The sequence below is a fragment of the Sarcophilus harrisii genome, chromosome 1 (genome assembly GCF_902635505.1).
Source record: "Sarcophilus harrisii chromosome 1, mSarHar1.11, whole genome shotgun sequence".
NCBI classification, from domain to species: domain Eukaryota; kingdom Metazoa; phylum Chordata; class Mammalia; order Dasyuromorphia; family Dasyuridae; genus Sarcophilus; species Sarcophilus harrisii.
This window is the reverse complement of record NC_045426.1, coordinates 671440687-671453413: the sequence shown is the minus strand read 5'-3', so window position 1 is coordinate 671453413 and position 12727 is coordinate 671440687. Positions and strand designations below refer to the sequence as shown.

The 12727-nt window shown below is 39.7% G+C and overlaps 1 protein-coding gene across 1 annotated transcript in view; it reads left to right on the top strand.

Annotated features, from left to right (window-relative positions):
* FBN3 (fibrillin 3) overlaps positions 1 to 12727 on the top strand; it is a 103203-nt gene that overhangs the window by 6851 nt on the left and 83625 nt on the right. The window contains exons 4-5 of the mRNA XM_031948293.1: positions 459 to 557; positions 7847 to 7942. Coding sequence (XP_031804153.1) covers positions 459 to 557; positions 7847 to 7942 — 195 coding nt within the window. The remainder of the gene's footprint in view (positions 1 to 458; positions 558 to 7846; positions 7943 to 12727) is intronic.

Here is a 12727-nt window from a genome sequence, read left to right as displayed (position 1 = left end):
GACCTGATAGTGGTGGGGGAAGGAGTACCTGCAAAATGCCCCTCCTCCTGCTTCTAAAATAGGAAACTAGGCTGGGAGAAGTTTTCTCTTTTCTGCTTTTTCTAAGTCTGAACAGGAAGATCCCTGTCCTTCCCCAAAGAGTGCCATTTCTCTTTTCTTCAGCTGCCTCTAAAAAATGGGATTCCATAGACGGGAATTCCTGATGGAAAGTTCTTTATTATTATAATTTCATCTCAGTTCAACCAGTATGATTATACTCATTTACAGAGGAGAAAACTGAGAAAGGGAGAGAAGGAACTTGCCCAAGATCACACAACAAGTTTTAAACTGGGGTCTTCTCATTCATTGTCCTGGAGTCCTTTCTTCAATCCAGGTTCCCATTGTCACAGTGTAGCAACAGATGGAATGACCAATCCACACACTTTGTCCTCATCATCTCCTTCTTTTCCTCTTTTCAGCTATTTGTCGGAATTCCTGTGGGGAAGGGTTCTGCTCCCGACCCAATCTGTGTGCCTGTGCCAATGGACAGCTCTCCCCCAGCTGTGGTGCCAGTGGAGGTGAGGGGACCTAGGAAAGAGGGTAGGAGGTGAGGGGAAAGAAAGGCATGGAAGGGCTAGTGAATTGTCAGAAAATGAGGAGGAGGAGAGGAGAATAGGTAGGAGGGAGGGATTCAGGAGCTGAGGAACTGAAGCTTCCTTTGGGGAAAATCATGACTGAATCACAGAATGTCTGAAGCCTCTTAGAACCCAAGATGTCAGAGCTGGGAGGGCCCTTGGAACATGGAATGTCAGAGCTGGGAGGGCCCTAGGAACCCAGGATGTCAGAGCTGAGAGGATCCTTAGAACCCAGGATGTCAGAGCTGGGAGGGCCTTAGAACATGGAATGTCAGAGCTGAAAAGGGCTTTAGAACGTGGAATGTCAGAGTGGGAGGGACCTTAGAAGAGAGTGTCAGAGCTGAAAGTGTCCTCAGAAGACAGAATATTAGTTCCAGCTTGGAGGGCCCTTTGAACATAGAATATTAGAACTGGGAGGAACCTTAGAACATAAATGTCAAAGGTAGGAAGGGCTTTACGACATAAAATGTCAAATGTGGGAGGGCCTTTAGGGACACTAGTTGAGCATCTTCATTTTACACCTAGAGAAAATAAGGGACAAGAAGGGAAAGGAATTTGCTCTGGGCTATACAGTCTGTTAATTAAAACCTGGACTGGGATGCAGACAGGGATGGAGATAGCCTCCATTTTTGGTCCTTGACACCAGCCTAAACACATGGCCAATACCAGTTCTCTTCCGTAGTAGTGTACCCATCCTGAGCGCCCTTCCAGGTAGAAGGAAGCACTTCCTTCCACAGTGCTAAAGGGTAGGCCCTGAAACGCCTCTATCAAGAGGTAACTGTGATAAATGCCTTACACATATTATCTCATTACTACAACCATAAAAGGTGGATGCTTTAATGATCCCCATTTTACAGTTGAGAGAACTGAGGCAAACAAAGGTTATCACACAGTTAGTAAATGTCAGAGACTAGTCTCAAATTTGAGTTTCCCTGACTCTAGGGCCACTCTGCCCTCTCTACCACCTGGGAAAGTGACTCCCTGCTCAGTTATAGTGTGTCCATTAGCCACAGTAATAGGTATGAAGATCAGGAACACAGATAATCCTGCCCCAGCGCCACAAAGGAAGATATCTCCTGAGTATAACATAATTCAAAAAAAAAAACCTCAAGAACAATTTTAAAATAGATGTCATCACACCAAATTCTCGTAATTTCTAGATCATGTGGAATGGAAAGCTTTTGAAATCTAGAGATCGGGGCAAAGGGTGCAAATCACCCCTGTTTTCCTGTCTGCTACTGGAATTATGTCAAGGATGCTTTTGGTGAGCTGATAGATCAGGGATGGTAAACCTTCTTAGTATTCGTATCCCTTTGGCAGTCTGGCAAAGCCTACGGTCCATTTCTCTGAATAATGTTTATAAATGCATAAAATAAATATATAGAATTACAAAAAGCTAATTATGTTTAAATATAGTTACAAAAAATCTTAATAGTTCACAGATCCTAAATTAAGAAGTCCTGTTATGGAGGATGATCACACATCCTAATGCTTTTGTTTGACCACGGAAAGCAGTTATTTTATATACCTTCAAAGAGTCCATAGATCATTGTATATAAAAGACTAAATGGCGAGATAATGCCTTGTCTCAAGACCATTTCTATCTGAACTTGATAAAAAGGATGAAAATAATGAGATTAAAACTATAATAATAATAATTTATTGCATGAAATCTTTCTCTGATAACATCAAAACATCATTTTGATTCAATAAGTGTAAAATTATTAGTTTTGCCAAAGTAAGGTAGAGACTAATGACTTTGAACTTCAATCTGGAATTCACATTGAACCAAGAGATATAGGTGATACCTCCAAGCAAAACATATTGAGTGTAAAGAGAGGAAAAAGCTGTGGCCAAATATGTTAAGAGCAGGTAGGTGGTACAGGGTAGCTATAAGGCACAATGGATAGACTGCCAGATCTGGAGTCAGGAAACCCCATCTTTCTGATTTCAAATCCTGCCTCAGACACTCACTAACCGTGTGACCCTGAACAAGTCATTAATGCCTGCCTCAGTTTCTCCTGTCTGCCTCAGTTTCCTCATCTCTAAAATGAGTTGAGGAGGGAAATGACAAACCACTCCAGTATCGTTGCCAAGAAGACTGCAAATGGGGTCACAAAGAGTCAGATGTGACCGAAAACAACAAAACACATTAAGAGACTTCTAACTATCCTGAAATCAAAGCTGAATGGGAAGGATATGTTTAAAGCGACTAACAACTATGTGACACCCATCTTGATGCATACACTTTCATATCTGTAAAATGGACCTTAACAGATTTGGAAAATATCATGACAAAAATCTGAACAATATTAATGAAACATAGGACCCATTCCCTTAGGGCAGTTTCAGAAAGACGAACTGTTCCTTATTGAAAAGGGAAAAAGAAAATTGATAGATATCCTTAAACCACATTTTAGACTGGTGAAAAATCTTGCGCAACAAACAGAAATCATTTCCCTAAAGATTGATAAAGGTGTACACCATTGTATTTATTGAATAGAATAATGAAAAATGGTTTACCACCAGATGGAACCTATCAACTAACTACATTCCAAAAGTGGAATCAAAAAGGACTGTATGGATAACATCCTTATATACTCAGCCAACAATATGCTGACAGAGAATCCTTAAACAAATGGCTTATCCACATGTATTGGTTTGTGAAAATGGAAGAATTTATGATGATAATTGAGAACCACGTCAGTACCACCAGAAATTATAAAAGAGTTCTTGAAGAAGACTGGAATTAGCAACCAATATAGATCACTTAAGGAAATAGCAGAAACTGGGCAACACATTGTTATAGACTGTAAAAATTTATTACTTACCAAAAACCTAGCAAGACATGACTTGGTGGTTAAAATTACACTTTGGTAGCTAGTTGTCTTTTATGGACTGACAGATGGAAAATCCCCATAATACAAATACTGTCCTCAGAGTATCCCAATAAATTCTGCTAGAACTGGGCCATTATCACAGGCTGAAATGTTGTTCACAGTTGCCTAGACATAAAAACTCAAGAGCAATATTTTAAATATGTTACCATACCAAATAACATAGCTCTTCATCTACATAGAACAAAATAATTTCAAAATATAGCGATCTAGCAAAGGGAATCAAAATTATGTGGTTTTGACTAAATACCTACCCCTGTTGTCCTGTCTTCTACTAAAGTGATACAGAAGTTTCTTTCAGTATCAATCAACAAATATTTATTAAGCACTTACTATGTATCAGGCATTGTGCGAAGTGGTTAAGATACCAAGAAAAAGTGAAAACAATTCTTGCCCTCAAGGAGCTTACGTTCTTATGGGAGAGAGAAGATATAAATTGAGAGAGACAGAAAGAGATGGATAGATTGATAAATAGACATGTAGATAGACAAATACATAGATAAATAGATATGTAGATTGGTAGCTTCAGATAGGGGTTGGATTAAATTGGTGGGTAGAGAGATAAATTGATAGATATGTAGAGAGAGATATATAGACAAAAAGATATATAGATATGTAGATAAATACGTAGATAAATAAAATGTAGAGGTAAATAGATAGATAGATAGATAGATAGACATACAAAATACATATAAGGAATGAGTCTACATCCTTACATTTTCATTCAGTTATCAAAAAGGTGTTATTTTAACCTCCCTGTAATATCCCACAGAACAAAAATTATAGAAGAAGAATAGCAAGCTAACAACATGTCCCAGGACCATTTCTATAAGAATGCTACCAAAAAAAAATGAGAAGAATATGGATGGTGAAGACTATCATCACCTCCCATTTCTATGATGCTTTAAAGTTTACATCGCATTTTATAATAATCCTATGATATAGGTAATATAAATATTATTTTCCTATTTTATAGATTAAATAAACAGGCTCAGAGAGAAGAGCTCATGTCAGAGAGGTGATTCTAACCTATATCTTTCAATTCTAAATTTAGCATTCTCTTTATTTTAACATGTTCCCTTGGAGCACAAACTCTATATTAGTTGGCAAATATTAGGCAGACAGTATGATTATAGAGTCCAGCTGGTCTTTGGTCTTACTTCACCTGCATATCCAAGAAATCTTTCTCTTTTTAGTAATCACTCCAGAGGCCACCTAGATTATCTTTCCTTTTCCACACCTTCCTCCACTCTACTTTCTTCTTAATCCCCTAATCCTTGTGGAAAGAAGGTCTGTTTTTATTGGTCCTACCCTGATATAAACTTGAAATTTTTCTGAAGGTAAGGTGAGCCAACACTTCCCTTGAAAGACCAAGATCAGAAAAGACAGAAAACTTCCTTTTCTAATTCATTGCCACATATTTACAACTGTTCTTATAATTCAGCAAACTCTGAGAATGCATGCTTTTGTGCAAAACACTGTGCTTTGTTCTGGGAATACAATTTTTTTTTAAATTATAGTCCTTGTATCTCAAGGAGTTCACCATCAATTTTTTTAAAAAATGTTTTTGAGTTCACAATCTATTAAAGAAAGTACTATATGCCTACTGATAAGTAAGACATCAAGTGTAATGGGATAGGGAAAGAGGAAAGAGCCAAAGTAACATGTGGAAAATTTGAGAAGAGAGAAATCTTGAAATGTTGACAGAGATGGTGGTACCTGAGGCATTTCCCCCAAAAGAAAAGAATTTCAACAGATGGAAATGAGAAAGGCCTCTGTTCTAGGCATGGAGGCCAGATAAGATAGAATGAAAGTGGAAAAGGATCCAGGATGGCTGGATCATTGAATATACAATTGAATATAATAGAGGCAAAGTAAGGTTAAAATGGCTGCTGGATGGTAGACTTGAGTTACATCTGGAAGTTTTGTAAAAGGGCATACCCTTGAAAAGAATAGACAAAGAGAAAGGAGCTGAGAAATGGTGTCATCAGTCTCATCATGCACTCAATAAACCGAATTGTAAAATATCATTGGCACGGGGACAAAGATAGCAGCCAATAGCATGAACTGAAAGGAGAATTCAAAAGGAAGGTAGAGAAAGAAGAGATTGAGGTACACCATTAGGTCTCTTTAGGCATTTTGGGACAGAAGATTCAGATGGAAACTTCTACTTGTACTCATCTCTTTGAGGATTGAGGGAAGCTTAAAAAAAAAACTTTTTTAAAACCTAAATTCCTCAATTTGTGCCTGTCCAGTAACAGACACTGTAAAATACTCTTTGTGCTTGCTACTCCTACCTAAACATTTCTGGTATCCTGATTTGTCTCAAATATGGAGAAGCCAGGGGTTGATACACAAAAATTTAAATTAAGGTTGAGAGCCAAACCTCTGTCTGAATGTTAGGAATTTTCCTAACTGGGGGCTCTCAGCTATTATGATTGGACTAATAACTTTCATCTGACATAAACTCTATAAAACAGCAGAGGAGAGGACCTGAAAACCATCGGATTGGCCCCAGGCTAAAAAGGAAGCTAATTTTAGTAACAGGATGTAGCATATTAAATTACAGCCTTTGATGTGAGAAATTAAGAGTGGGGTGGGAGAGACAATCTAGAACCAGGTGGTTTTCAGCTCTACACTTTCCAGGAGTAAGTGGAGTATTACATTATCTATTACTAGACAGGTATAGGGAGGAGAGTTTGGGAAAAGAGCCCATTTTTTTTTTTTTGGAACTTCTGTTAGCCCTTAAAGAGGTAGGTACAACCAGAAGTTCAACCCAAATCTTCTGTTCCAAGATTCCAGCAGAAATCCAATAGTACACTTTGATCTCTCCACCCTCCTTTTGGTTTCTCTACATTTCTCTGTTGCTTGTTCCTCTTGTACTGCCTCTGCTTTCTGGCTCAGCTCATTAAATCCTTTGTGAGGTCAAGGATGCCAACTTGCCATCTCCCCAGTCTTTCCTCTCAATCTGCCCTTTCAAAAATTCTGTGCGTAATTTTTTTTTAATTCTCAGGCGTGGCTCAAGTCTGCCTTCTGATTCAAGGATGGGCATAGTCCCAATTCACTCTCAAGGCTGGGGGAATTCTTGCCCTTTTCAAACTACAAATCCCAGAATGCCAGTTCTCAAACATCTATTACACAGAAGCCAAGTTTTCCCAATGAAAGAACTCATTTCAGTACTAAGATTTTTAAAAAGATAACAATGAGATCATCCCAAAATAGAATGGATTGTCCCCTAAGATGAGTGGGTGCCTTCCTTGGGAGGTCTTCAGGAAAGGTTGGATGTTGAATTGTTGGCAGGATGGTAAAGGGGGATCTTTTGGACGAGAATGAGCCAGATTACATGGCCCCAGAGTTCCCTTCCATCTTTGAGATTCTATGATTCTGCCAAAGTTCAAACTGTAATTTGCAAACTAACCTCTGCTGATGATATGGGATCTAACATGGTATCCAACAATAGGGTAGTGACAGTCCTTTGGCACTCTCTTCTGGAGTAGTACTAAAAACCAATGCAAGGAGGCAAATATAAACTTTATAGGAGAGATTTCCTAACTGTTAGAACTGGCCCCTGGTAGACTAGACTGCTTCCAGAAATAGTGGGCTGCCTTTCATGTGGAAGCCTTTAAACAGAAGTGGGATGATTACTCCTTTGGTGTTTGTAAAGGGAAGTCTCTTTGTTTTCCAATTATAGAAGGAAGAAGTAAAATTTGGGTGATAATGTGGTTCAGTAGAAAGATCGGGGTCAGACAACCTGGTTCAAAACACCAAATTGCTCTCCCACAAGTCACTTTAGATTTCAGAGCCTCAATTTTCCCATCTATAGGAATAATGATAATAAGAATAATAATAGTTCGCAGTTACATAGCTTTAAGGTTGACCAAATACATTATGTATGTTATCTTTTTGGCAGTCATAATAACCTGGTGGGGGTAAATGTTAATATTATTCTTATTTTCCAGCTGGGGAAATTGAATTAAGTGACTAATCCAGGTTCACACAGCTAATAAGCATATGAGGCAGGATTTGAACTGACGTTTTTTGACTCCAAGTTCAGCTCTCGAGTAACTAGGACACCTAGCTAACTGTGAAATGAAAGGTTTATACTAAATAGAAGATCTCTCCTTCCTCCCCATAGATCCAAAATAGATTATACTACTTCTCAACCCAAGGCTTTAAGAGTCCTTGCCTCTGGGATTCTGCCATTTTGTAGCAAATGCCAGAGGCTAGCCCAGCTCTCCCTTTCCCTAGGAAATCATGGTATGCTGCCCTTGGAGCCCATGGCCCCATCTAGGACTGGCCCCTCCTGGTTAACATGGCCCCTCTTTCTCTTTCCAGCTGTGTGTGAGCAAAGTTGTCAGAATGGGGGCCGCTGCATTGGCCCCAACCGCTGTGCTTGTGTCTATGGCTTCACTGGGCCCCAGTGTGAGAGAGGTAAGTAGGATGTCTTGTGCTAGGGGGTAACCCCAGAGAAAGCTCTTGGGCTAAGGGGGCAATGGCGTGGGGGAGGGTGACCAGCAAAAAGAGAAGGAATCATGGGTACCTGAGGATTAAAAGGGAGGCTTTGGGGGGGGGCGTCATTTTAAAAATCACCTTGACACGATTGAGGATTTGGGAGAACTGGGTTGGGAGATTGAAGCTATGGTTTGGAAGTGCTCAAATCCTGGACCCTGTGGGGTGCTAGATAGCCAGCTACTTCTCTCCCTTTAAATCTTTTCTGTGCCATTAACAGCTTTTACCTTAAAAAAATACATTTTTAATTGGGCTGTAATCTGGAGGCTGAGTAAGAGTGAAAAGACCCATGTCATCCCATCCCATTTTTCTTCTTTACCCCTTTTTCTTACTCTTCTTCCTGTTTTTTTTCTAATTCCTTCTCCTTTTCTACCTCTCCTCTTCTTCCCCCTCTTCCCATTCTCCCCTTGCAGCAACTCCTCCTCCTCTAGAACCATCTCCAGAACCCCTGAGAAAAAGCACCGGGACTGGAATGTTGGGGTTTGTTTTTTTTCTGATGAGCTTGGGCCCTGTTGGGAGAGTGACCAGCCCAGCCTTCTTCCTATCCTAAGTTTCCTAGAGGCCTTGACTTTTTTAAGGGCTGCAGTATTGCTCATTACAAAGTGGACTCAGACTCAGATTTTTCTCTGATACTTACCATTTGTATGATCTTGGAGTAAAGAGTTATATTTTGTAGTATCTGAGCTTCCTTATAGTTCCAAATTAAAGATTTTATTAATGTTGTTTTCCCCCTACCTTTAAAAAAAATTTTTTTGGGGGGGAAGGCAATCAGGGTTAATTGGTTTGCCTAAGTCATATAGCTAATAAGTGTCAAGTGTTTGAATTTGAACTCAAGTCCTCCTGATTTCAAAACCAGTGTGCTATCCACTGTGCCATCTAACTGCTCAATGATGTTCCAAATAATCTGTGATCTTATTGGTATTAGCATTCTCTCCACTCATATAGATCATAACCTAGCTATATCTTCTCATTTTGGGCAATTCTTGTCGCTTTTCTTCCTTGAGTGTCTATCAATTTGTGAAAATTCTGGCTCTTTTGATGGTCTGATTTTCCTATGATCTGAGGGTTCCATAAGCAGCCCTGGAGGGATAATAATAGCCATCACTGATATCACCTTTTAATGTTTACAAAATGACCTAAAGGCAGCATGTGTAGTAGATAAAAGAGCCAGCCTTGGAGTTAAGAAAAACTCAGTTTAAGCTCAGCCCACTTAGCCTTTATTTGCTTCAGTTTCCTTAACTATAAAATAGTCATAATAATAGGACCTACTCTCTAGGATAGTTGTGGCGATCAAATACTCATAAAGGCCTTAGCATAGTGCTTGGCCCATAGTAGGTACAATATAAATAGTAGTTATAATTATTTTTAACAATGAAAGCACAGGCTCAATCCTTGCCCCTATCTATCTCAAATCACCTTCAAAACATCCCTGTAAAGTTGACACTACATGTGTGATTATTCTTTTTTCACATGTGGGAACTAAGTATTAGAGAAAGTTTCTTGCCCAGAATCAAAAAGTTGATAAGTATCAGCAGTAGGATTTGCACTTTTTGCCGTCTCTCAATCATGTGATCTTTCCACTACACTTGACCATCTCTTCTTATTTTATTTAAAAAGATAGGTTTGGTGGCCAGCAGCAGCTTGAGACAGTTTAAAGGACATAGTATCTCTCTAACAGAACAACTTGATTAGCTTTCCTCTAACTGCATCTCATCATCTGGTCAATAGGCAATTTTCATCTAGCTGGTACATCCTGTATAGATAGCTAGATTGATTTCCAAAGTGATAATGGACAGCAACAACAATATTAATAATTACAAGTTAACATTTCCAGTATTTCAAAGTTTACATAGACCTTTCTTGACAACAACTCTGTAAGATACGTAGTACAAAAATTATTATCCCTATTTTATGGATGAGTAAATTGAGACTCAGAGATCTGTGACTTGTTCAGGTTCATGTTGTTAGTAAGTGTTAAAGTTGGGACTTGAACTGAGATTGTCCTTGCCCTTTTCCTCTGGAGGTCAAGCTGCTTTATTAAGAACATCTGGCAAAAAGAATCAGAAAGGAAATCTCTTTTGGAAAAGGGAATGGGGAGGGGGTGTGAGGCTAGAGACACAAAGGGACCTTTACTTGTTTGTGCAGCCTTTGCCGACATCTTGTATGCATAAAATGTCTTCAAATAGAAGGTTTCCCAAAACACTGGTAGATGGGCTTGAATTGAGCTTAGGCCCAGAAATCAGACAGACTTCTCCAGCTGTGCAGCCAGCTGGACACAAAGAGTGGGCACTGATCAGAGCAAAGAGTGGGGGAGGGAGCTCACTAGACATGCTTGAAAGGTCATGGTGGGAGTGACGCTGTCCCACTGTCTCTTAATATCCCCAGACCCTAGGCCAGGACCACACTGAGCTAAGAGGTCCTTGAAAGGCAGGTTGATCTGAACATTTTGGGGATTTTAACATCAGGGGAGTGTAGTGTACAGAATGTTAGCTTTGTCCTAAGAGGACTTGGCTTCTAGTTCCAGCTCTGCCACTTATTATCTGTGTGGTCTTGGGCAGGAATTTTCCCTTCCTGGAAGTTCAGTTTCCTCATTTGCAAAAAGAGTGGATGGGACTAGAGGCCTTCTGAGATCCCTTCTAGCTTTAAAATTTTATACTCTCATTATTTCCCTAATGGACTTAGAAATTCCAGGGCTGACTTTGGACTCCTGAGATCTTTTAAGAAAAGACTCGGCCTACAGTGAGCTTAGCAATTTTAGACTAGCCTGGTAGATACCCCATGAAACAGTTCCATGTTTCTGCAGGAAGCAACTTATGAGAAGCCTTCCATTTCTGGAAGAGTTTCTGTAGGGAGTTTCTTCTAACTCTTGGAAATGACTGGAGGGGATATTTCTGGCTTCTAAAGATGCTCTCTAAGGAGCACATTGAGCTCTTGGAAGTGCCCTATTAGAAATACCATCTAGCCCAATGAATACTACATGGTGAGCACCATCAAGACCTGGGAGATGATTCTAACTATATCCTAACTTTTGGAGATATCCTATTGGGAACACAATCTGGCTCCAAAAGATGACATCCAATTTTGGGAGATGTACTTCATAGAGCACCTTCCAATTCTCAGAGTTATCTTGAAAGTAATAACTTCCAGGAGGTTCCCTCAAATCTAGCTCAGAAAGAGATCTCACAGGGAGTATCTTACATCTCTTGGAAATTCCCTATTGTGAATACTCTAAGACTCTAAGAATTAATGCATAGGGAACACTCGTGATCTGGGAGACATTTTGGGAGGAGTACCTTCCAACTCTTAGAGAGAGACTCAACTGGGAGTACCATCTGGCTTCAAGACCTACTGTCAGGGACCACCATCAAAATTTAGGAGACATCTAACAGGGAGTATATTCTAATTATCAGCAGTGTCTTCCTGGAGGGAATATCTTCAATTCCAAAAGATGCCTCATTGGGAGCACCATCTAGTTCTGGGAGATGCCCATCAGGAAGCACTTTCCAGTTTTTGAAGCTGCTTTCTTAGGAACACCATCTAGCTGCAAGAGCTATTGCATAGGGAACTTTGTTGAGATCCCATAGGGAGCATCTTCTACTCCCCAGAGATGTTTTGCAACAAATAACATGATCTCTGAGAGATATTCTGTGGGAGCACTAAAAGACTTCCTCTAGGGGAATGTTCTGTAACACTGGGAGATCTGTAGTAGAGTGCATCGTCATTTCCAAAGAATAGAATTGTCACTATGATTTAACTTAGTCATTATCCTGTTCATTTTCCCTCTAGCTGAGTCCAGGCTCCCTTATATACAGATCCTCACACACCTAGACCCACTTTATGTAAGTTAGGGGTAATGTGGAAGGATGTTGGAGCCATCTTTCCTTTTGTCATCTACACTATTAAGAACATTGAAAAAGTTTCTATAAGATTCATTGTGTTATTTTATGAATAATGCAAATCGTAACCACTATTTTCCTGGTCTGAAGATCCAGAATGCTGGGTGCTTAGGGCTTTTTAAGCAATGGAGGTTTCCCTATCTTAGTCCGTTCAAGGTGCTCAGTTAGCTAACTCCATTGTGACACAGCCTGAAGGCTGATTCATTTCATCATTTGACAACTTTACTTCACAATAGCCTTGCCTCCATATGGCTTCTTTAGGGCTTTATAAATGGTAGAGAAAAGACAAAATGCTATAGACATAATTACCAAGATTAAAGGATTTGACAAAGAACTTCATATTATTTTTATGGAAAAGACAGAGCCATGTCATGACATAATTTTGGAGCTGGTTAGGTAACTAGACTCAAAGAAGAGCAGTGAATGGCTCATCATTGCTTCGATGGAGACCTCCACTGGAGGACCAAAATCTAGGCAGGATCCTAATCCATGGACCCACAATCTAGGCAGGATCCTAACTCATTTAACTTTTTCTTTATCACTGACTTGGATAAAGGAAAACACGATATGTTTATCAAACATGCAGATGGGGGCAGCTAGGTGGCGCAGTGGATAGAGCATCAGCCCTGAAGTCAGGAAGACCTGAGTTCAAATGTTGACACTTAACACTTCCTAGCTGTGTGACCCTGGGCAAGTCACTTAACCCCAATTGCCAAAGCAAAAAACAAAAACACACAAACATGAAGATGGCACAAAGGTGGGAGGGGGAATGATCAGACTGATAAAGTTAGGATACAAAATAAAAACCAAA